Here is a 25,732-nt window from a genome sequence, read left to right on the forward strand (position 1 = left end):
AAATCCATATCGTCCAATTCTAATAAAATTTTGGGATACAACGTTGTTCCAACGAGCCACTAACTTCAGGTGTTTGCTATCACTGGCAGCGATAAACCAATCAGAACAGTACGCAGTACACTTACCTCCGCCACTAATTGGAATACCAGTGCATACTGTGCTTTGCTTTATGTTTTATCATGCGCCCTATAACTTACATACCTGTCAAGTATCCCGTTTTGACCGGGCTTTTCCCGTATTTTACCCTCCTTTCCCGGCCCCCTCCCGTATTAGTATTTTCCCGTAATTTTCCCGCATTTAACCTGCATTTATTAAAAATAATAATAATACCCGGGGCGAGCCGCCCACTCCAAGTCTGACCTCGCCACGAAGAAGGCACTCCTTCTTGCAAATATCTTGCAAATATTAAGATAAATGGGACAGTGAGTTCGATTTTCTTAGGAGGAGCAGGCTGGGGGATTGTCACGCCTATTGTAAAATAAGAACGACGTTAGCCAACAAGCAAATACAGTGAAGCACAAGCGTGGATTAGAGGCGCAAATGCATGCCCAAGCGATGTCGGCGTTTGTGACTAGAGGCAGTACCGAGGCAGACCAGGTCACATGTGCGGAGGTGAAAATGGCAATATTATGCGCCAGGAATAACATTCCTTTCACCTTCCACAACGAGTTCAACAGGAGTGTTGCTGACATGTTCCCGGACTCTGCTACTGCCCGAAAATACTCTTCGAGAAAAACTAAGTTGACTCAATTGATAAAAGGTAAGTTAACATAGCTGCATATCTCACTGGTAGGTCGTTATAAAGTTGCTCAAACAGTATAAAATGTGTTTGAATTAGAAGTGCAAGAATTAATAATCAAGTTTTAAATAAACTGTCAACTATTTTGATAAACTATATTCTCTGAATTCAGTTTCTTAAATGTGAATATTTCTGGTTTCTCTGTTCCTTTATGAAAATAAAAGTAATATCTCTTTGATTTATGAACAAAACAAGAGATTTAGGTACATCATCTTGTGGTTTGGGAAACACTGGTTACTATTTTTGTTGCGGCCCCAATTTGAATATTTGAACATTTGAGCTTTAATAGTGTGTAGACCTAATTGATGATGTGCCAATAACTGGACACTCAACAGGTGCCATAGCAGCGGAACTGGATGAAGTGTTGGCCAAAACATGCCGATCTCAGCCCTTTTCATTGATGTGCGATGAATCAAACAACAGAAAAACAGAAAAAGAATTTTTTCATCCTGGTTAGACTCTATGATGAGGAGATCGCTACAAGATTCCTGGACATGCCTACATGCAATGTAGGAAATGCTGAAAATCTATATGAAAAGCTGAGTGAAGCATTAAGGTAAGGGGAACTTCACTGTGTTGTCAACGTGTTTAGTAGTTTGCATTTAATTATAACCTTACATTTTGTGGCATTTTTTCCAGTTTCCAATAGAAAAAGAGGCATTCCCTGGGATAACTTGATTGGTTTTAATTCTGATAATGCAAGTGTTATGAAAGGCCAACATAATTCAGACATCAGCAGATTGAAGAACAGCCAGCCCCAGGTCCAGGACCTTGGCTGCATCTGCCACCTGGTACAGCTGGCCACTGGCTGTGGCATCAGAGCAGCCCAGGTACCAGTGGAAGACATCCTGGTGGGGAGCTACACTCAATTTGATAAAAGGTAAAGGTGCACATATAGGCCTGCTATTTCTCTCACCTAATGTTGTGTGTGTTACAATGTAAGAACATTGGATGTGGCTAACTCATGAACAAGGTAGCCTAGTAGGCCTGCAGTTCATATTTTTTATTTACTCACTCACTCACTCACCAACAGAGTAATTTTCTATCTCTCAGTGTAAAAAGATGCAAAATCTACAAAGAGTTTGTAGACTTCACCACCTGAGACCACCTGAACCTCATCAGGTACTGCAGCATCAGATGGCTGAGTCTGTTAACCTGCATCCAGAGGTTGTTGAACCAGTGGGATGCACTACACGTTAGATGGTAACTCCACTCAGTAGATATCTACAGTTTACTATGCTACATTTCCATTTTAACCATGTACTGCCACCCTGTATACCTATGTACTGTAGGCCCACTTTAACAGTCATGAGGAGGTGAAGAGGAGTGTTAAAGTGCGTGATCTGGTAAGCCATTTGCATGATCCAATCGTGAAGACCTATTTCCTGTTCCTGAATGCTGCCCTTAAGCCTTTATTTGAATTTAACATTGCCTTCCAGGTGGGTGTCAATGACATTGAATGAACGAGTGAATAATAATCTAAAATTAAATGTTTGTGCTTATTGTATTATTGTTATTTCACAGTTATTTTGTTGTGACCATTGATATTATCTGCAGTCAGAGGGAGTAAAAATTCACAGACACAAAGAGGAGATGTGCAGGCTGATGAAGAGAATCCTGGGCTACCTCATACCAGGCAGGGCAATCGTGAGTATACCTCTCAGGGAGATGGTCATCAGTTGGCTGATGAAGACCTCTTTATTGGAGCAGAAACAAAGGCATTCATGAGTAGCGGAGAGCTGCTTGTGTCAGCCGAGAAGAAAATCTTTCAGTGAGTATATTACTCAGTAGTTATATTATGATATCATCTTTTGACAGCATGACAGTATAGACTAGTGTGCGTAAAATATTGCCGCTAATGTATTTTTTCACTCTTATGCTGTTTTAGAACTGTCAGAAGCTTCTATGTTGCAGTATTGAGGAAAATGTTTTCCTCGTTTCCATTTGATCATTCTCCTGAGGGACCTGAAAGTGCTGGACCCTGCAGCTCACCTTGACATAACTCCAGGGGCAAGTAGATAATAGAAACAGTTTCCAATTGATGTTAGGGGCAGTTTCCCATTGATAACCAAAAATAATGGCACAGTATAGTTTATAATTGTTTAGATCTGCAATGTTCAGTCCAACACTTGTTTTACTTTACAGTGGAAACGTTAGGGGCCCTCAGTTGAGGTTGAGTCAGGATCAGCTCAGGGAGGAAGTCACCAGTTACCAAGTGGCAGACAGGCAAGAACTCCCCCAAGAAGATCGGATTCGAAACTCATGAAAGCACTGCTGAGCATTCCTCGCAGTAATGCCAGCTTGGAAAGGGTTTTTAGTATGGTTACGAAAATTGTTATGGCGAATCAGATATCATTAGATAACAAAACTGTTTGTTCTAACCCTAAGCCTGCAAGATTAACCACTCTGGCCCAGCTCATAAATGTACACCCTCCAAAGAGGTATTAAAAATCTGCAGCAAACAACTACAACTTGTCACTAAAAGAATAAAGAAAAGCAATATGAAATGAAAAAAGTCAAAGAAAACAGTATGGAATGGAAACAAAGTAAAAGTAAAGCAGTATGACATGAAAAAAGGTAAAAGAAAAGCAGTAAAGTAAACTTGACAGGTATGAGTGACTTGAATGCGTCACTACACTGGAGTTCAATTAGCTCAATTTGGAGGTTGGCTGGTGCAGTTTTCATGGCAACAAAAAACGGATTACTGAGCAGTGCAAATCTGCGTTTCTGGGTTTCAAAGTCGGCAAATCGCCGGGTAAACTCGGCGCTGAGTATGCTGAGTTTTTCAGCTAACTGTGCACTAGGCAATAGTGTTGTCGGAGTCATGAACGAATCTGTCAATACTCGAGAATGACTACTGACTCATGAAGCACGATCCTTGGTCCCCACTGAATCATCCCTGCTACCGCTAGTTAGTTGCACAGTGAACTCAGGACACAAATCAGTATATCATTATTGTGTAACTGCTATTCTAACAGCACTTGTAGAAACATATCAAGCTAATCGTTGTAATTGTGGCGAAAGCAACAGTTCATGTTTTTTAACCGAATTCCCAATTTCTCCTGGTTAACCGTCACTATTTCCTTCCCTGCTATGAGATGTGAGCGAAGGAAAAACACTCGTTACGAAGCTGACGTCAACCTCGCTCCACTCCAAACACAGCTCACTATACGCTCACAGTACTTAGCGTCAGCACGCACGAGTCGTTAACTCGCCCCTCCCTTCGGGTCAGCTACAAATGGCTGCAGCTCGTGATATACTCGAGCCATAAAGATGAGCGTATCACTCACTGACACACCCCCTCTCTCCCTCCCTCGCAGTATGCACCTACTGGGTAATTGACTCGGTGACTCAAATTACTAAAAAACCCGATTCACTTTGGTGAGTGACTCATTTAAACTCGATTCAGTACAAAGAAACGAGTTTACCATCACTACTAGGCAACACGGCGAGTGAGTCAACCTTCTCAGAGGTTCTTGGTAGAATGGATGTTGATGATTGTCAACAGAAAAGGAGGGGGTGCTTAGCGGTCATGGCTGATGCGCCAACGCAAAGCATTCTGGGATTTGTAGTATTGGCAGTAGTGTGTGCATTTTATACTGGCGGGCCAGCTCTAATACATATTTGGTATGATCTCGCGGGCAAAAAAATTAAACAGAGGGCCGGAGTTTGATACCCCGTGCCATCCACAGTAATGACGTTACGATCAGTTTACGTCAATCGTCACGACTCACTTCATCTTTACGTCTAACGTCATCGCGTTTCTTCAGCACTCACTGTGGGTTGCGGGCGGGATCTTTGATTACCAAACGGTGGATTTGAGAAGGAACCGCGAAGCAGCAAGTTAGTATCATCTGGACACGACAGTCAGACTACAGCCGCCTGTTCGGTATTTGGTGAAAACATACAGCTAAGACTCAAGTATTCATTTTGTGCTGAGCTCTTCTGCGGAGGTGACCGTGGCCTTTAACGATAACTCCTAGGCTGCAGTGTTTGAAAAAGGCAGCCATGCTAACAAGCTAAGAGCTTTATTCAATGCGGTAAATACTAATAACACATCAGATAAGACAGCTGCAGATACGCTGGATGGTTTCGTTTTATTGTTTCAGCGGTACATGAGCTTATAGCCAAGTGTTATAAATGTAAAACGTCTTATCGGTAGTCTGTTAATAAATATTTTGCTAAATGACAACTAACCATAGTCAGAAGAACAATGGTTTTCTGAGAGTAAAAAATGTCCAGTGTAAGGAGGAACCAGGTAAAATAAAAAGCATCAGTGCCTTTTAGACTCAGTGAAGATTGCTTGGATTCCCTTCAGGACAAGTAACTCTTATTGTCAGCTCCTCCGTGGTGTCCCTGAGCCTCCTTTTCCTCTCTGTCACCAGTTCTTCGTCTTTAGACCATGGCTATGAGGAACGAGGCCAGGGTTGAGGCAGAAGTGGAGGAAGAAGAAAACTATGGCCCACAGCCTCTGTGTCGACTGGAGGTATGTAGTTTGACTTCGCTTTATTACTTTAGAGCATTTTCTTAATGTTTGTCATTTTTGTGTCTCTAGGGAGCCGTTGTTGAGGAGCAAGCTACATTGACAAACTTTGATATGCATTTTCCTTCAGCATGTTGGCTTTCATTTAAATGTAAGATTCCTGAGATGCATTAGTGGATAAACCTTTCATCTTTTAGTCATTATGTACTTCCATTAAACTGGGACTCCCCTACAGGCTGATGGCAGTAGGGACAAACGATCTCTTGACTGTTCTAGAACTCAGTGAGATGGTATATTGGCTGCAGTTACAGCTCTCGCTCTCTCATACCAGGTAGTTGTGAAGAGGATGGTTGGTATAGTCCATAAGCAGCAGGTATTCCCTGCAGTGCATGCATTTCTCCACAGCGGTCTTGAATTAATTCTAACACTTACCACCCTCCAGGCTAGCCTTTATAGCCAGCTTGTCAAGTGTACTTTTGTATTTGTCCTATATGCTGCTGCTCCAGCAGACCCAGGTATAACTTGCCGTTAGCCACAGATATAAAAGCACCTGAGCAGAGCTTGACCACTGTCTTCTGCTAGATGGCATGCATTCCTTTTCAGGTACCAATCAAATTTACTGTGTGTGGCGAACTGTTTTCAGGTGCTGGTCATATAATTAGAATATCATCAAAAAGTTGATTTATTTCAGTAATTCCATTCAAAAAGTGAAACTTTTACATTATATTCATTCATTACACACAGACGGATATATTTCAAATGTTTATTTCTCTTAATTTTATTATAACTGACAACTAATGAAAATTTCAAATTCAGTATCTAAGAAAATTTTAATATTAAGACCAATGAAAGGATTTTTAGAAATGTTGGCCAACTGAAAACTATGAGCATGTACAGCACTCAATACTGGCATGGAGTCGATCAGTCTGTGGCACTGCACAGGTGTTATGACAGCCCAGGTTGCTCTGATAGTGGCCTTTAGCTCTTCTGCATTGTTGGGTCTGGTGTATCGCATCTTCCTCTTCACAATACCCCATACATTTTCTAGGGTGTTAAGGTCAGGCGAGTTTACTGGCCAATTAAGAACAGGGCTATCCTGGTCCTTAAACCAGGTACTGGTAGCTTTGGCACTGTGTGCAGGTGCCAAGTGCTGTTGGAAAATGAAATCTGCATCTCCATAGAGTTGGTCAGCAGCAGGAAGCATGAAGTGCTCTAAAACATCCTGGTAGATGGCTGCGTTGACTTTGGACCTCAGAAAACACAGTGGACCAACACCAGCAGATGACATGACACCCCAAACCATCACTGTCTGTGGAAACTTTACACTGGACGTAAAGCAACGTGGATTCTGTGCCTGTCCTTTCTTCCTCCAGACTCTGGGACATTGTTTTTCAAAGGAAATGCTAAATTTAGTTTCAGTGGAGAACATAACTTTGGACCACTCCGTAGCAGTCCAGTCCTTTTTGTCTTTAGCCCATGCGAGATACTTCTGACGCTGTCTCTTGTTCAAGAGTGGCTTGACACAAGGAATGCGACAGCTGAAATCCATGTCTTGCATACGTATGTGCGTGGTAGTTCTTGAAGCATTGACTCCAACTGCAGTCCACTCTTTGTGAATCTCTCCCACATTTTTGAATAGGTTTTGTTGCACAATCCTCGCCAGGGTGCAGTTATCCCTATTGCTTGTACACTTTTTTTCTACCACATCTTTTCCTTCCCTTCACCTCTCTTTTAATGTGCTTCAACACGGAGCTCTGTGAACAGCCAGCCTATTTTGCAATGACCTTTTGTGTCTTGCCCTCCTCGGGAAGGTATCAGTGGTCATCTTTTGGGCAACTGCCAAGTCAGCAGCCTTCCCCATGATTGTGTAGCCTACAGAACTAGACCGAGAGACAATTTAAAGGCCTTTGCAGGTGTTTTGAGTTAATTAGCTGATTAGAGTGTAGCACCAGGTGTCTTCAATATTAAACCTTTTCACAATATTAAAATTTTCTGAGGTGCTGAATTGGGGTTTTAATTAGTTGTCAGTTATAATTATCGAAATTAAAAGAAATAAACACTTGAAATATATCAGTCTGTGTGGAATGAATGTGTATATATTATACAAGTTTCACTTTTGAATGGAATTACTGAAATAAATGAATTTTTTCATGATATTCTAAATATATGACCAGCACCTGTACAGTTATTTACATGTCATTGAACCCTCCAAGTAGGGAATCGGTGGAATCTTGAAAATTGAAAATTTACTTTGAGTTTAAATTCGGATGTTGCATGTTAGATGTGAGTGTTAGATGCTGTAGGAAGCAAAGTTGGTTGCGATTGCAGGTGCTTTAATCCACAAAATTTAAATGAGTCATTCATTTTCAATTGGTTTATCCATTGATCCATTTACAACCTAGGCCAAGTTTATTTAATGCATAATATTATAATAGGATTTTAAATAGTATAATAAGATTTATGGTTGTATTCTGCTAGTGAGACCTGGAAAAATGTTGATATTGCAATAATTCAATCTATGTTGTCCCAACTGAGTTGCCAAAATACATTGATTGACATGATTTGAAACATGAAACCATTTCAATTCCTCTGTTTCCCAGTGAATATTCAAGTGGCTGTCTGTGATTTCCTCTTCTCCAGCAATGCGGGATTAGTGCCAGCGACATTAAGAAGCTGGAGGATGCAGGCTTCCATACAATTGAAGCAGTGGCCTACGCACCCAAGAAGGAGCTGCTTCATATTAAGGGCATCAGTGAGGCCAAAGCTGACAAAATTCTGGTAATAAACAGCCACCACATATGCAGAAATTGGGATTAGTAAAATGACTGTCAGAAAAAGAGAATTGGTGGACAGTATCAGTCATGCTCAAAGCCACATATTTTTTTAAATGTTTTATTTATTTATTTATTTATTTTTTTGATTGAAATGGACATCAGGTGATAATTAGTGTTCTTGTTCATGTAGGAATTAACCTGATGAACAGGTTGTACAGTGAATTTGTAACACTGCATCTACAATATCTAGGCTTGATAAGATTTTTTTTCTTATATTCATTTTAAAAAAAAATTCCCTTATTTCCTTTTTATCAGGCTGAAGCAGCCAAACTGGTGCCTATGGGCTTCACCACAGCCACTGAGTTCCACCAGAGGAGAGCAGAAATCATCCAGATCGCCACAGGTTCCAAGGAACTTGACAAACTACTTCAGGGTCTGTACTTTCTGTAAGGACATTGGCGTTAGTTTTCAAACCACTGCCTGCACATAGATGTTCATTAGACCTGGGTTGTATTAGGTGAACAGACATCACAGTCTTAGCTAATTGGACTCCTGCTTCTGTGCAGGTGGGATTGAGACAGGTTCCATCACAGAGATGTTTGGTGAGTTTCGGACAGGAAAGACCCAGCTCTGCCACACACTTGCTGTGACATGTCAGGTACTGTCCAAGTCATTCTGCTGAGAAAGCCTCATTGCTGTCACCACATTGTGTAAAAATGCAATTGCCAGTCAGAAAGCTGTGCGGTCCTCACTGTTTATAGAGTATCACTATTACAGTTTGGGAGTGAGGCTATACTTTGTGTCCATAGCTGCCCATTGATCAGGGGGGTGGAGAAGGTAAAGCCATGTACATTGACACAGAGGGAACCTTCAGACCAGAGAGGCTCCTTGCCGTAGCTGAGAGGTGAGTCACAGCTCATCAGCTGATAAAGCTGAAGCACTCACTATAAGGGTTGTTTCTAGAGTTTTGGTGTTATGAAATAGTGATAGCAATGTAATATCTCATCATTCTGTCCTCAGGTATGGGCTAGTAGGTAGTGATGTTCTAGACAACGTTGCTTATGCTCGAGCTTTTAACACAGATCATCAGACTCAGCTGCTGTATCAAGCCTCTGCCATGATGGCTGAGTCCAGGTCAGTAATTGCACTAAATGTGGGTTCTTGTCCTTTGTTCCCCTTGGTGAGTTGTTTGTTGAACCTTGGCTCATCTCCAGCTACAGTATTAGCCCCAATGCTTTTCATATGTTTTGTGAAGAAAATGTATTTCTATTGATGTTTCTGTGAAGCCACCATGGCCTGCTGTGTATCCTTTCAGCTAACATACACACAATCACTCTTCCTGTGTGTCAGATATGCCCTGCTGATAGTGGACAGTGCCACTGCTTTGTACAGAACAGACTACTCAGGTAGAGGAGAGTTGTCAGCCAGACAGGGACACCTGGGTCGATTCCTCCGCATGCTGCTAAGGCTGGCAGATGAGGTAGGCAGCTGGAAAAGAAGGCAGAGCCTTTCTGGTGGTGTCAAGTGCTCCCTCTGGATTGGGTCACTGCATTTCCTTCTACTTCTGCCCCATTCATTGTCTAATGAATCAGATGGGATCTACACATTCCACAAATGTAACAAATAGTGGACCGAGATGTTTATAACTGTGATTTGTCTGTTCTTTTTCAACAGTTTGGTGTTGCTGTAGTGATAACCAACCAGGTCGTAGCACAGGTAGATGGAGCAGCCATGTTCTCTGCAGATCCCAAAAAACCCATTGGTGGCAACATTCTGGCTCATGCTTCCACTACACGGTAAGCGATGCACCGAGGAAATATTTTTCATCTTGACTGCGTGCTGAAACACTTTGAACACTTGTCTCTGGAGCTATCGTATGCTCCAGGAACAGGGTATGAGCTGCTGTGTGACAGTCAAATGGGATAATGAAGATTTTGGGGGGGGGGGGGGGGGGGGTTTAATGATTAAATTTTTGACAACAGTCTTACTATTCACTGACGAACACGGTTTTGAAAGACAACATCAGTGAGGCACAAAATAAATTAGACACAGAGGTCTCATTTTTATTTTATTTTTCAGTTCCCGCTCAATCAGTTGCACAGCAACTAAACAAATGACGTATAAGACATAGCATACGCCTGCAGCGATCAGAAAACGGGTTACTGGTATTCATCATGTATACAGGGATATGAATAACTGGGTTTCTCAGTGTTCCATGTTAACATCATATCCCCGTTATGCTCAAAGCCAGGATAAGATGCAAAACCGGGATATTAAAGACCATGTAAACACAGCAAATCAGAGAGAGCTGAGGTTAGAGCAATCAGGCCAACCTACAATGCAGGGACTGTCACACGGGTGACAGCAGAACTCATCACTGGCCTGCACTGGAGTGTAGGTGGCAAGAGAAGACTACAGTTTATTTCCTCAGTGAGGCCCTAACAGATGGATTGCAGTAGGATCTGAACATGTACTGTTTTTTTTTTTTTTTTTTTTTTTTTTTGTTATGTTTTGTTTGATTGATTCTTTTTTGTTTAGTTGGTTGTAAACATTTCCTTGAGTGCTCCAATGCAATGAAATGCAGGATTGTGGCTTGGCTTCAACCCATTTGGTTCACGCTTAGAGATCTGCAACTCTTTCTGATGGAAGTTCAGTTTTCGTTGCTTGATTTTCAAGTTTCAGTTCATATTTGGAGCCAAGGCAATGAAGTCTTTTGCTGCAGTGTAGGGTTGCTGTTTAGTGAAGTTAGAGGAAAGTTAGCATAGAAAACTAAATTGCAGATGCTAGAATGATTACTCCAGTTTGATGATGCTAACTGCAAAAATTCTTCTTCTCAGTCTGTACCTGAGGAAAGGTCGAGGAGAGACTAGGATCTGTAAAATCTACGATTCACCCTGCCTGCCAGAGGCTGAAGCTATGTTTGCCATCAATGCTGACGGAGTGGGTGATGCCAAGGACTGAGTGGGGAGGTAGCAGCAGGAACTCAGAACTATTGACTAATTTCTTGGATTGTAAGAGCTCACGCTGCTGCTGTCACACAAGGCCTTAATCTTATGCGATTTTTGGCTTTGTTGTGGGACAGTCTAGGCTCAATGACTACACAGCTGGATTTTTTTTCCCTGTGATTCAGACAGTGTCTCATAACTCATAACTCAGTGATCCATAATAAATATATATATATATATAATGGATCACTGAGTTATGAGACTGTCTGAATCACAGGGAAAAAAAAGAAAGACAGACCTGTTCTTTAATTTCTCATAATTAAACCTTAATGTGTGAAATGACATAACTTCTGGAAATGTTTTCTGGCTCATGTCTTTGTTGAATGCAGAGCACTCCTGCAATTTAATGAAGCTTTATTTAAAAAGAATAAAATTTGTTCTTTTCTTTACCTTTTTTTTTTTTTTTTAATCTATAGTAATCTATAGATAGATACCAATAGAAATATAACAGTATCTCCACCTCTCATGTGGAGGACCGGGGTTCAGTTCCCCACAGCGGAACCAAATCCCAGCCGCAAGGTGCACACACAAACTAGTGATATTCCTGTGCCATTCCCAAGCCCAGATAAATTGGGAGGATTGTGTCCAGAAGGGGTTCTGGTGTAAAACTTAAGCCACTAACTCTAATCATGCGAGTCAAGCTGTCTTTCTGGTGACCCCAAATGGGAAGAGAGAAAATGGCTTTTTCTTTCATCTTAGGAAATAGCTGATATAGAAGCACAACACACTTCTCACAGACAAAACCAAGCAGTAAGCTTGTTTAAGTGCAGCTGTTTTCTATCACATCCGCTGGGGGAGGTGGTGTTGTCAATCAAGATTGGGACAAAGCAAATTATTGCACTTTTATCACCACATTTAGATTAAGTGTATTTTATTCTTCACAAAACACATCTCAAAAAGCAAATGAGCTGACCTGGGAAAGGACAGACATAAATAATTACTTCTGTCAGCTCTATCCCCTCCCTAGAAAATGTAAAACATCTGAACCAACACTAGAGGGAGAAGGGGTCTCTCTTGCTATCTTGTGTAGGAATGTCATGGTTTATGTAATGTTATACTATTTATGTGAACTAGTCTTGCTGCAGATAGTTGATAGTGCTGAAACATAAAAGCTAATGCTTAGTCACTAATTTTCAGTAAAAAAAGCACATTAAAACAATATTAAAGATACACTAGAACCTGTGTTTATCGCTGAGAATCAGTTCACCTATAATTAAAGTTTAAATAAACATCAACCCCAGATTATTTCACAATGACAGCAGAACAAAAATATCAATAATTGAAATGAAGGAAAACATTGTGTGATTGGATGATCAAAGACTGTGTGAGAGCCAATCAGAACTATCAGCTGAGCTACTTCCTCTCTTGGACCTCAATAGAGAAGCTCTGTTCAGCACTTCCTGTCATGACATGTCAAGACATGGAGCTGAGCTTCCAGCTCTGACAGTTCTTCGTCCTTTAAAGTGCAAAGAAGAAACTATTGAAAACTAATAACTGATGAATAATTTTCTTGGATTACTCTGAATAAAAGCTTCAGTTTTTTATATTGTAAACCTGTGAAGGGAGACAGTGCTGACTTACATAATCACAATTGGTGGATGTCTCCAGAGCCAGCTTGATCCAGGTTGTAGCCTCTGAAATATTTCCCAACTCCTGGTGACACTACAAGCCAATGAACATGGTGATTTATTTACATTAGGGCTGCACAATGCAAATGCAGACATTACACACAAAGCCTAAAATTATGGAGTAAGCATTGTTTATACAAAATAAAAATCATGTATTCCTGGTTGTAATCATAACATTGAGCTTTCAGCTATCAGGCTCCTCTTCAATGTAATCAACTCCCAGTATCTGTCCAGGGGACAGATGGCCTATCTACATTGAAGATTAGGCTTAAACCCTTCCTTTTTTATAAATGGTTGGTGCTGGATTAGGTAGCCCTGAACTCCTTGGTTATCCTTTAGTTATGCTGTTCAAGATTTAGACATGGACTGATTGGGAATGCACTGAGCAGTTCCCATCATGCTTTAACACATGCTAACAAAATCAGATATTGGGAGTCTGTGACTTCAATAAGGATATAACTAAGTGTTAAGTATGTGTTTGATCACAATCACAAATTTAAAAAATGAAAAGCATCAGTGACTAGAAGTTCCTTTGTGACACTTCAACAGAAATCACCATCAGTGCTTTAGTTAACTGAAGATAATACTTGACTCCAGTGATTGTAAAATGTTATTAGTGAGTCCTCAGAGGGTCAGTTACACCACTGTATCACGGTTTCCTGTGGAGGGTCTTTGTTAAGCGTTACCTTGGCGATGTACAATCTCAGAGTCTTGGAGAAACCTGGACTGAGTTCCTCTGCCTGCAGGTTCAGACAACACACAATCACAGTGAACAATCCATAACACTGAAGCCAAGTTCACCTTTGCACTGTGAGTGACTCTGTGTTTAAACTCAAGTATCACATTACTGCTACTGTGTTACTGTCATAAGATCAACACAGGCAAACACGCCAGAAATACCATACACTCAGCATAAGGCTTTTTTTAGCCCCCCGAATAAAAGGGTTGTGGTACAAGCAGATGGTGTTTACATCTAAATATAACGGTTTGTTTTAAACCAATTGACCATGGAAGTTGACTACAATGGTAGCTACCTCTACAGGGTTGCTACTGCAGATTCTGGAATGTCTAAGATATGTCCCTCACAGCAACAACCATACAAGCCAGATCCTGTACCTTTAGGAAGTTCTCCAAGGCGTCATGCAGTGTGGAGGATGGTGGGCTCTGATAGAGGGCAGCAGCTGCCTTCTTCTCCAACCAGTCCAGAGTAGCTACCTGCAGAGAATCAGGACACACACTGACATTAGATATGGTCACACTTAGTCAAAAGCAAAATACACAGCACAGTCCTACTCACCTCATAACACCATCTGCCAAGCAGGTAGAAACACACAGGGTCATCATCTCTGAGGGCAAGGGCACGGTCCAGATGTTCCTGGGAGAGGAAAAACAGACCATAGACTGGAAATTAAGTGGGCAGACTCTGGGTCTCTAATGTGAAGTCAATGCAGAAGAGCCTTTAATTTACATTCTACATCTTGTCCAACTATCAGGTTTGAGATCAACAAGTCTAATTCATTAAATGACTCCCCCTCTGATGAAAGCATATCTTAATATTCTCCCTCTCTTTATCTCTATTTCCGGTAGCGATGTCAGTTTGCCAGAGCTGACAATGACTACTGTAGGTTTAACATTGAGGTCTGTATGTGGGTGTACCTTCAGTAAGTGACTGCTCTTTAGTTTTCCATGCATGTTCTCATGATGGGATGTCAGTCCTGTAAGGACAGCAAACCTGCAGCCACAAACACATAATGACCAAAAGCTTAGTGATGGGAGGGGGAGGCGGGTGCAACAACTCAGGGTCCTAATGTTCTTACCATTTGTGACACTCAGCATTTAGGCTGCTCTTCTTAAGGGCACGCTCTGCCTCCTCAAAACCTGCAACAGCAGCTCACCGTTATTCCCATAAATTTGGATCATGTGATTTGATTGAGGCAATAATGACGTTCCTTCTCCTTCTGAGTGTAGTTTCTTTATTCCGGCATGGCTGGTAATTTGACTTTGTTTAATTTGGACTGAATACTCCAAGTAAGAACTTTATTAATCATTGTGTCAGTGCTTGTGCATATATATTACCTTGCTGTGAATAGGTCTTTTTCTCTTGTTTGTCCACAGTGGACTTGTACATGTCCCTGTAGGCCCGGGCCAGCCGCCATAGAAACTCTCTTCTGTCTTGGTACTGCAGGCCCAAAATCAGAAAAGTAATGTCAGTGTTCAAGGGGAATCTGTGACTGATGATTAAGACTGTGACCCATTGTTTCTGAAATAGTGGGGTGCGCGTGACCCTGGGTAACAGGCTTTAGCTATTGTCTTAGCTTATTCATTGCTGCGCTAAAACAAAGCCCAATTGCACATCCGCTACAGTAGGTGGAAGTGGCGCTTTCATGTAGCATGCCATTAAACGATGGGAGATGAAAAAGGCCTCAGGCCTAGGAACCAAACCTTTTTTTCTGAGGCAGCCATACTACCCAATATACTGCTGTGCTGCCCACCAGTGTATGTTGTCTGTCTAAAAATTCTGGCAGTGGACAGCATGAAGCCAAATAAATCGACATTACATCCCAATCACGCTGATAAGCCACTTGAATTTTGCCATTATTCCTGTGAAAGACTTCATTTCGATTTAAAAAAAAAAATCTGCACAATTTTTTTATTAATTCATTTTATTTTTGTAGGTTAATGTGTTTTATTTGCATCCAGCATAAAAACTGCAGCCAAATCAATCATGCAAGTCATGGAGCTGACTTTTTGTGGTGACCCCAAGCAGGGACAAATTCCAAAAGGGGAAAGGAAAAAAAAAATTGTGCGGTGTGCATTAATTATTATTCATTAATTTTATTTACATTTATTTTGCAATAAAAAATGGTTCAGGCAACAGTTGTCAGTTTGTGTTATAACTTATTTCCTGGAGATCTAAGCAGCAGTGGCATTCATCTTGTCGATTGAAAAGTATTTAAGGTTTACAAGAATTTAACTTTGTTGAAGTTAATGAAAACTGATGCACTTTTAATATTCTCTGAAAAAGCACTCAGACTGAAAAACAGGGTTAATCAATTTAATATTGGATCTGTAATTATATATATTTATATTTTAATAAGCATACAATGTTATGCAGAGGTGTACATGTAAGAATTTTATAGTCAAGCACAATACTATAGTAATACTAGACTACAATATTTATATTGGGGGGGTTTACTGCTTTTGAGGGTGGTCGTAACATACCCCCAATTGAGAACCACTGCTGTGACCCAACAGAATAAAGAAAACAACTGTCAGAACGTCACTAATATCTATAGCTGCACAGCTGTCCCAGAAATCTAACCAGTTACTCTGCACTGGGCATAGGGCCATATGAAAATGTCATAAGAGGATTATCTTGTGCCAAAATGTTTGTGCTTCACAAATATTTTGTGAAAAACAATCAAACCATTTGAAATTTTGTCTTTACAAAATCATAATGTATCCCTGCATAGATAAAGGAAAATAAATAAAAACACGACAGCTTTGTAGTAGAGAGAATAAGATGTGCCAAACCATTGTCCTAGGTTGCACATCTTCAAACCATTCATGTGAGAATATCAATATAACTATCTACTATCAGCTGTCTGAGTGCCTTATCCTGATGTGTGAGGGAATTTTGCATTTTATATCCCTGCTCTACATTGACAGTGTCCAAACAAAGTATCAACTCATTCTTCCATGCATGTTAGACACAGGAATTTTAAAACTACTTTATAAAAGGATTATATAGCAAACACGTCCTCCATGTAGCCACTATTAGTTCCTAATAGCAAATTGTGACAGCAGCATTGTTCTCAGACAAATTAGTTTACTTTGTTTATTTTTTTTCTATGTATCTGCAATATGCCATGATAATCGCCACAAAATTGCCACAATGTAAGATGAATAGAGTTTTCTTTGAACCTTTTAAAAATTGTTTGCTTCAACACCTATGCTCCCTTTACCTAAGGCTGTTAAAGCATCGATGGATCTTTGCTTTACATTCATCAGCCCTGCATTTCATAGCTCTGTCCAGTGCTCTCACTCAGGACTAGAGCCCAGAGCCAACATTGCATTATATCTCTTACCACTTGATTTGTTTATAACAATAATGATCATCAAAATGCTCAGCTCTAACCACTATGCTGCTGTGCTGCCCTTTTTTTTTGTTGTTGATTTTAGTGTTTGGTCCCAAGGTTTTCACTTAATTTATTTCCATGTTTTCTGCCATATGAACACTGACCACACAGTGGCATTGTTGTTACTGTTGGTTTGGTTCATGTTCCTGGGGCCTTTCTGTGCAGAGTCTGCATGTTCTCCTTGTGCTTGTGTGGGTTTCCTCCCACCATCCACAGACATGCATGTTTGGGTTAACTGATGACTGTAAATTGTCTGTAGGTCTGAGTGTGACTGTTTTTTTGTCTATCTGTCTGTCTGTCTGTCTCTGTGTGTTGGCCCTGCAATTGACTGGTGACCTGTCCAGGGAGTACCCTGCCCTCGCCCAGTGTGAGCTGGGATTGGCTCCAACACACCCGCAATTAGGAAACATAAGCAGGGGAAGCTGAATAAATGAATGAATAAATTATTCTGACAGGCTGTGTAGAACTAAACAATCTAATTTTTTTATAGTTTCAGAACTAGTTATCATTTAAGTCAGGGGACCAACCTTTGCTCTGTTTTCCAGCAGCAGGTGGAAACCCTCTGCCTTTAGCCTAGCATCTCCTGTGTGAAGGACATCACTCTGAGCCAGGAGCAAAGCCAGCTCCCCACTTGGAATTTCAGTCACCAGCTGCAGCCCACCCTCATCTTTATCTGCTTCCTCCTCCTCCTCCTCTTCCAGCTCCCTGTCTTCCTCCCCCTCTTCCTCCTCCTCCTGAGAGTCTTCCTGACGAAGGGTGAGCACTGTGGCACAGCTCCTGTCTTCTTCCTCCTCAGACTCCTGTTGCCGCTCCCCCTCCTCTCTGTCTGTGTCATGGTCTGTGTAGTCGGACTCAGCATAGGCTGTGGAGTACCTGGGTGAGATTTAGAATCACTATCAATTTACCAACTAACTTAATTTTTTGCTTGCCTATCCAGCTGTTGAAACAGTTATCTTAATACAAGGGAAAACCAACATTAATATGTATTTCAGTGAGAGTCATGGGAGGATGGCATTTGAGCTTGTCTGCTGAAAAATTTTAACCTGGATCAGTTTAACTGCAACACACTCCAGCATAATCCATCAAGGTGCAGTGATAGCCAATAAAATACAAAAGCTACATTCCTGGCAGATCAGGTTGACTGTGAACAATATATTTCTGCTGTTTATAATTGTCAAAAAAAAAAAGATCAAATGGCAATGTCACTGTGAACTGTCTTCAGACAGTTTTTTTATTGCTCACTCTAGCTTCTGTGGCATCTTTTATCAGCACCTCTACCAAAGAGGCCCTTGGCTTGTTTTCACCACAGTACAATTTCTATTCCATGTTGTCAGTAGGAATGAACATTAGTCAGTCAGTTACTTACTTACAAACATAGTAACATTGAACAGTCTTTAATCGTCTCTGAAGAATTTACTGATTGAGCTTAAAAAGCCTATCAACTACAGCCACAAACTGGATCACAGCCTGACCTGGTCTTAAGCAGAGCTCAACTGGACTCGTACCATCTCTCTAGATATCTTTTCAGGTATCAAGGAATTCTAAGTTTTCCCTCCTAATCTGAGCCAAAGGTAGTAAAAAGGTTAACATTTCAAAATTCCTCTGGAGCTCTGGAGTACTCTCAACACTTGCCAAAACTAAAGAATCTTTGAAAACAATACTTGATATCATATGAGATCACAACAGAAAAAAAAAGAATGGACCAAAACTAAAACCAATTAATAAATTGTTTTTTGACACCAACGTTACAGCACATACCCCCCCTCACTGGTCTCTTCATATGTGCTGGCAATGCCCTGACTGGCTGTGAAGTAGATTGAGCTAGAGCTGGTGGAGTCGGTGCGATCTCTTTGGAAGCCATGACGGCGCCGACGCAATCGCTGACTGTCCTCCACCCCCTTTCTGAAAGTGAAGGAGGAGGAAAACATACACATGCATTAGTTTAACAATCTCAACAACTCCCAAACACACAACCACTGTAGCACCCCCTGACTATAACCTCCTGCTAGCATTCACATTTTAAGGCTGTGCCATTGATCTGTAGAGATATGAAAACATTAGGGAAACTGCACCATGACTTGATAATGAGTAGAAGTATTGTGCGATGCTGTTTAAAATCTACGACAGAAACTGTTTTTCTTATCTCTAATTATGAACAAGTATGATGAATATGTTTCTACTAAAGTGTTGTTCTGACAATTAGTTATTGAAAACTGAGATCATTCCAGATGGTGTATTTATTTAGTAAGAGAGATGTGTAACAAGAAGCTATTCCCTACTGAATAATATAACAGTCCAGTATTCCCCTCACAGCTCTGTTTCCACAGTTGATCTAATAGCAATGCATCTCTATGTTAACTTCTCCAGTATTTTTTATCTTAAGTGTTGATAGTACTTATTACTTTATTCTATACTGTATTCAGTACAGCTGTGCACTAGCACTCACTTCACATCCTGGATGATTTGAAGGGTGATGTCTTTCAGGCCCCCCCTCAACTCAGCCACCTCTGAGCGCAGTGAGGCCACACAGCTCAGCACCTGGTCTAGCTGATACCTGAGCTCTAGCTGCTGCTCCGGGGACAGGCCCTGCACCACTGCCTCCACTGCTGCCAGGGCCTGCTGCTGGGCATCTGCCTCTGCAGGAGACAGTGATGATCATACTGTTTTGGACTTGCTGGAAGCGTAGTCAAGACATTCTTCCCATCCTCCTAACATGAACATCCATTGTACAGGGATGAAAGCTCCTGGTATGTTGAACTAAAGCAAACTTTTTCCAGTCAAGGAGTCAAATTAATCCATGACATGGTCAGATTAAAGATGTTAAGACTGGTGCCCATGATTGATCAGTTTAATTGCCTCCATGGTCATGAGAGCCATCTTCGTTGGTCAACAACTTACTACTACTGTATAGCTAGGTGTAAAATTGTGTTTTATTTTAGAAGCATTCAAAAGTAGGGGCAACAAAACTCATCTCAGATTCCATGCCCCTTATATTTCAAAGGCTAAAAAAATAACTATACCTACAGAAAGGTGGTTAAATTTCAAATGTTAGTACCGTCATGTGGAGAACCAGTAAATCTTGTTTACACAAATGCCAACATATGTCCTTTTACAACAACAATACGTAGATATTTATGTAGTTAGTGCCCTAACCCATCCAGCCCTCCTCTCCCCCACATACATTGTCACACCTATTCAGACAACCTTGTGTCAGCGCCAGGCAGAGTCGTCCAACCCACCCTGAGCATTCTTCAGCTCCGACAGCGGCAATGCTCCCTTCGTCTCTTCAAATAGCCGAACAGGCGGACGACCCTCCACTACCAATCTCCGGGACCTTCTCTTCCATATTTCTCTGTAGATTATGAAGCCAATCAAGCTCAGTCCAGCCGTAGCTCCGACCGCGAGCGCGATTAACCCGTTCCTGCCGAGCGGCGCATTCATGTCTCCTCGGTCCTCAAGGCGTTCAACCCACCGTTAACGTCGGATACTTACAGATTTTCTGTGTGTTCCACCACGGCTCAGGTCAACACTCTCAGTCTGTCAGTCACATGGCTGCACCCTTTCGATTCACGCTTACCGTTAGCATGATATTGGCCTTTCGTTGTTATCGCATTCACCACCTAAATGCTCAGAGGCAATTTTAATAAGCTTAATGCCAATGTTTCCCTGGAGCACGTCACACGTTTAGTTCGACGACACGTTTTGAAGCTCAACATATTCGTTCATTTTACGTTCACACGCGTGTAAATGACGGGTTTCCAGCAGCGTTGATGCAGTTAATCGTGTAACGCAACTGCTTCACATCAACTAGGTCTGTTACATAGCCAATCCGTGGAAAAGCTATTTCCGGTCTTAATTTTCAAAATAAAAGAAAGCTGCAAGCGTGCTGTAATAAATCTCTTAAAACTGGTTACCCTCCCTCTGCACCGAGACTCAAAAAAACTCCCGCACCTGTTACCGGAAAAAGAACTTCAATACCGTCAGGAGGTGTTCACTGAAACTCGAAAACCCTCAGTATTACCAAACACACCAAAAACATCAGAGTTCACCTCCAACTGAATAGCACTTGGAAAACACCGGCGCTCAATGTCGCCATGAACAATCCGTTCCAATGCATTTTGTTTGTATAGCGCTTTCCCTGGTACTCAAAGACGCTTTACAATGAGAGTTAAAAAGCTTGTCATCCACTAGGTCCCTAGATATTTGTAAGTGTGTACCACTTCAGTGTCCACTCCACAGATTTTCTCCGTCTCCATAAGGGACTTAGACCTGTGGACCTGTTATTAGATCCCTGTATTCCGATTCCTGTCCATTCCTGATACACGCCAATACACCCTAAAATAAGGTCAAATGAATCAGAATGGATTCAGTTGATTTGGGTGGTGACAGCTTGTTCAAGTATTTTTGACAGAAAGGGGAGGTTGAAGATGTGAAGGAAGGTACCGGAAGTGGACTGCAGGTGGTGCTGTTTTCCAGGAGTGGGGGTGATTTGGACGAGGGTTCCGGAGGGGGGCAGTGGAGGGCACTATTTCCAGGTGGCTTTGTAGTAGGCGAGGAAGAGGTCACTTGGTAAGTCCACCATCTGTTGTTCCTCTGTCAGTGCGCGCACCCTCCTGCACCGTATACACTGCATGATATGTTGGGCTCCAGCTTTACTTTCACCAACTATCCAGCAACCATTGGCTCTTAGTCCATTGAGTGTTTGTCCTCTGCTTTGGTGTTGTATTTTGTCATGATGAGGTTTGTGACAGTGCCATCTTTAAGAAGGATTACTGGGTGTCTCAACTTAAGAGGCACAGATGCCTTTCTCAGCATCACAGATGCCACCAAGAGACCGTCATGCAACCTCCACAGTCCTGTCTCACTCATGGTAGTGCCTCTTTGTCTCCAGAGGTTCTGCTCACTCTGATCTGCTTCTTTTTGCATCAAAATAATGTCCTCTGGCGTAGCCATTGGTTTAAGTGACACCAGTGGTGTCATGACTGCTGCTTGACACCTGGATGCCAGTTTGGCTGCCTCATCTGCAACATTGTTTCCTCTTATGACATACTCATTGCCTTTCCTGTGAGCTTGACGTTTTATGATTGCTAGTCTCGTTGGCAGCAACATTGCTGAAAATAGTTCTTGCACCATGTTGCACCGGGGTCCCATCAGCTCTCTTGTAGCCCCTTTGTTTCCAAAGTGCTCCAAACAAAAAACAAATACCATGAGCATAAGCAGAGTCTGAGTAGATATTCGCTCCTAACTTGCATGCCTCAGTTAACGCTTTTAACTCTGCTGGATGAGCCAAACACAGCTGCTCGTATTTTTCCACTTTTTCTGTCACCCATTCATCCTTCTGTTGCCTCACTACTGCATAGCCAGCATGATTTCCCACGTAATCATGTTAGCATGAACCATCTACAAAGTAGGCAACATCTGCGTTTCGAATCGGGGATGACTCTAGATCAGGCCTGAGCTTTGTGTATCTCATCGTTCTACTACACATTTGAGAGGTTCACCTTCAAACTCAAATGGAATGGTCATTGCTGGGTTTAGAGCTGAACACTGTTTGATGGTCATATCTGGATACGTTAGGAGTGGAGCGTACTGCAGATTGCACTCTGCATTTCAGTGGGGTTGTCATTGCGGCATTATCAGCCTGTTTGATAAGATCTCTGAGAGGAGTGTGACATGTTTTAAAACCAATATACTAGGTTTGTAATATGTTTAATACCAATATACTATGTTTGTGATATGTTTAATACTAGTACACTATAATTGTGATATGCTTAATATCAATACACTATGACCCTGCAACGATTACTGTTACAAGTTTAGACTGTGTGAACCATAGAGGAGTAAACTGTTCATCTCAAGGCTACATTCACACAGAGGAGGAGATGAGTCAGCATAACAAGAGAAGGGAGACCACTTTGAATGGAAACATCTGCGCAGGTGCAGAGTTGGAGAAAAAGTATCAAACTCACTCTAATGGCCAGTTACTGATAAAAGCGTATGCAATGGCTATGTCCTTGAGAATAGAAGCACTGAGATGAGACATACGCATAACCTGCCTGGGACTGAAAAAAGATTATAAAGCTGTGTTTGAGATGGTTGGATCAGATCTCACTTGTGTTGATGCAGAATTGACTCTGTATTGTGGGATCTCCAAAGATATTTGCTTTTAAATAAATCTAGATAACAGTACTTCAACGGCTCCGACTGATTTTCTCACATCAACCAACCAAGTTTCAGTTTGTTTTTTCATCAACATCTGATAGTCCAGGCTGTTTTTGTCAACATAAACTCCCAAGGGAGAGCGCCAAATTTTAATTTTTAAATTACACAATGCATCTCTTCCTAATAAATTGATTGGGGTTTGGCTCGACACTAATATTGGAATTTTGATTTCTGAGTTATTAGTGGCAATTTCCACTGGAGCAGTCATTGGAATTAGCTGCTTTATTCAAAAGAATCCTACTGTCTCAACACATTTTTCAGACATGGGGAGGTGAGTGGCATAATTTGGACTTACACAGGTCTAAGTTGCAGTGTCTACCAACATGGGCGTCTGCTTCCCTTCAATTTGAACCTGCAGCATGTGTTCTTCGTCAGTCCAATTAAAAGTTCAAAACTGACCCTCCCCCTTAGGATTCTCTGGGCAGCCCTACTAGCCGTGATTGGGCCCTGCCCATGGGCTGGGGCCGGTCATAGCCGTACTGAAATTCCCCACCAGTTCAAGGGTGTTGGCGTCAATCAGCAACATGTCCATATTCACCACAATTCCAACACCCCTTTGTGCGACCACCACCACGTCCACCTCCTCTATATGTACCCTGAGATCGATATGACACCTGATGACAATTGCCAGGATGTTGCATGTCAGGTGGTTGCTGATAGACATTGACCACTGGTGGTGGCTGAGTTGGGGAGCTCTAAAAGCTGGTGGTTGTGTCAGTGGCTGGGGTGGCATAACATTCTGTGCCCCCACCGCCAGGACAGGTGCAGTGGGTTCACTTGGCTGCACCATTACTTCTTGAGTGTCCTTGGTCATCACAACTGCAGCTTATGACTTTGTCTTGCTCTTTCCTTGCACCTCATCCAATTGCAAATGTGTAATTTTTCTTTGCATGTTTTTGTCCTGCTCATTCATTCGTTTTTCATCTGTCCTTTCTTTGTCAACAGCATGCACCACATGATCACAAAACTGTGGCATGGATGTCAATCCCACAACATCCTCCAACCTTCTTCAGACAGGGGCTGGCATTGCTTCCACTATGGCATTGCAAAACAATGCGGTCAACACCAAGCACTTTTCTTTTTCTTCCTTTCTCTTGTTTCCACCTGCTCATTTGACGTGTTATGTAGGCTGCAGAATTTTCAGTCTCGGATAGGGGCTCCCCTTTTAACACTCTTGGATCTACTTTTATTGCATTAAATTTAGTTCCATCTGCTCTGGGGTTCAACATCCAGTCATTTTTGCTGGCTTTTTGTATGTTTTCCATAACAGGGGCTCCACAACACTGCACTGCCAAGACATCATGAAACACCTATGCTTCGATGACAAGGACACGCACAGTGAACGAGTTGAGACCCACAGGTTCTTTTGTTGCCAACTGCATCAAATCTTACAACCCAGGCAGGTACATCACCATTGATGAGCAACTTTTTCCAGCAAAGACTCTGCTGTTTCCTCCAGTACATTGCAACAAAACCCAACAAGCTTGGCATCAAGTTTCAGCTATTGAGTAGAGTAGTTGCCTAATTTACAGAACAATAGTGACAAGATGGGCTGTTCACACTTCAGTTAGGATATTAGTTCCAGACTAATCCAGCCATTTGGCTGCCCTTTGGGTTTTGGAGGTAGAAAAGCCAAATGGCTGGGCTGTGGTAGTTCTAGTGTTAATATGTCCTGTACACTACAACAACTTGTGCTTTGTCTATTGGGTGTGGTGCCGAAGGGAAGTCTAAATGTCCACCAGATCTCATGGTGCAGAACAGCACTAATTAGTGGATGCAGGATAGTGTTGTGAAATTGGAAAACTAAAGGAGTTATACCAGTGAGGGAGTGGTTTGACGAAATGGCTAAGATGGGCTCTTATGAAAAGATCTGTTCCAGACTGATAGACAGGGAAGATATACATGAAAATGCAATGTATGCACCTCCTTATATTTCTTCAAACTGACACATTGGTAAGGTACACCCTTTGTTTTAGTTTTATCCATGATCCATGTTTAATCTACATCTATATACATGCATATACTGTATATGTGAGCATGCATTTACTGTATATACATAATCTCCTGTCTGTTTGATTCCCTGTTTTGTTTCTCGTAAATGTTCTGTTTATTTTTACTTGCGATACAGTATACTGGTATGGTGTGTACTGTATATTTTGTTTTGTTTTTTCTGAAAATGAATAAAAGAGGAAAAAAAAAAAAACATTGGAGACTTTGACCAGTGCTTTATTTTGTGGTGAGTCGTGCTCATTTTAATCTGCCATTTTTAAACTTAGTCTGTTTTAGTCCAGTTTCAATTGTTCATTTCACATTTAGTCAACCTCATTTGTTGTTGTTTTGTCAAGTTTCAGCTGACTATAAGTTAAGCATTTTAGTCTTTATCTTAGTCCAAGAAAATATAATTTTATTGATCTAGTTTTATTCAGGACAGTTATTTTACCCTTTTACTTTTTTTGTCAGCAGATAATATAGAACATTTCCATCTAATCTAAAATTATTTCACAAAGCATTTTCTCTCATCTTTTTGATGAAAAACACAATTTTAAGGAATACGTCCAGACATGGAACATTTTCTGATTGAATATGCATATTTATTTTGAACCATGACAATTCAAAGACACCAATGCTTGCATAAAAATAAATACATGAAAAGAACAGATAAAAATAAATCAATAAAAATCA

At 41.4% G+C, this 25,732-nt stretch overlaps 2 protein-coding genes across 11 annotated transcripts; one reads left to right on the plus strand and one right to left on the minus strand.

The window, feature by feature from the left end:
- The first annotated feature begins 621 nt into the window (after positions 1–621).
- Positions 622–11,444, plus strand: rad51 (RAD51 recombinase). 9 transcript variants are annotated; one of them, XM_029495922.1, is made up of 15 exons: positions 622–760; positions 1,135–1,355; positions 1,439–1,679; positions 1,853–2,002; positions 2,092–2,145; positions 2,357–2,570; positions 2,688–5,285; positions 7,923–8,060; positions 8,372–8,489; positions 8,623–8,714; positions 8,866–8,960; positions 9,077–9,190; positions 9,407–9,536; positions 9,731–9,852; positions 10,894–11,444. In XM_029495922.1, the coding sequence occupies exons 7-15, from the start codon at positions 5,202–5,204 to the stop codon at positions 11,015–11,017; spliced, it is 1,017 nt and encodes a 338-aa protein (XP_029351782.1). In that variant the 5' UTR covers positions 622–760; positions 1,135–1,355; positions 1,439–1,679; positions 1,853–2,002; positions 2,092–2,145; positions 2,357–2,570; positions 2,688–5,201; the 3' UTR covers positions 11,018–11,444. The 9 variants fall into 9 exon arrangements, with proteins under 9 accessions (XP_029351782.1, XP_029351788.1, XP_029351784.1 ...); XM_029495928.1 differs by having other exon boundaries at positions 1,853–2,570; positions 2,688–4,839; positions 5,185–5,285; positions 8,372–8,502; XM_029495924.1 differs by having other exon boundaries at positions 1,853–2,570; positions 2,688–4,839; positions 5,185–5,285.
- On the minus strand, positions 10,533–20,676 carry rmdn3 (regulator of microtubule dynamics 3). 2 transcript variants are annotated; one of them, XM_029495921.1, is made up of 12 exons: positions 20,068–20,676; positions 19,275–19,464; positions 18,587–18,730; positions 17,356–17,701; positions 14,766–14,868; positions 14,507–14,567; positions 14,346–14,421; positions 13,987–14,064; positions 13,806–13,904; positions 13,376–13,429; positions 12,643–12,723; positions 10,533–10,788 (listed from the first exon to the last, which is right to left on the minus strand). In XM_029495921.1, the coding sequence occupies exons 1-12, from the start codon at positions 20,267–20,269 to the stop codon at positions 10,735–10,737; spliced, it is 1,488 nt and encodes a 495-aa protein (XP_029351781.1). In that variant the 5' UTR covers positions 20,270–20,676; the 3' UTR covers positions 10,533–10,734. The 2 variants fall into 2 exon arrangements, with proteins under 2 accessions (XP_029351781.1, XP_029351780.1); XM_029495920.1 differs by having other exon boundaries at positions 10,533–12,517; positions 20,068–20,675.
- Positions 20,677–25,732: the final 5,056 nt, after the last annotated feature.

The sequence above is a fragment of the Echeneis naucrates genome, chromosome 24, assembly GCF_900963305.1.
Source record: "Echeneis naucrates chromosome 24, fEcheNa1.1, whole genome shotgun sequence".
NCBI lineage: Eukaryota > Metazoa > Chordata > Actinopteri > Carangiformes > Echeneidae > Echeneis > Echeneis naucrates.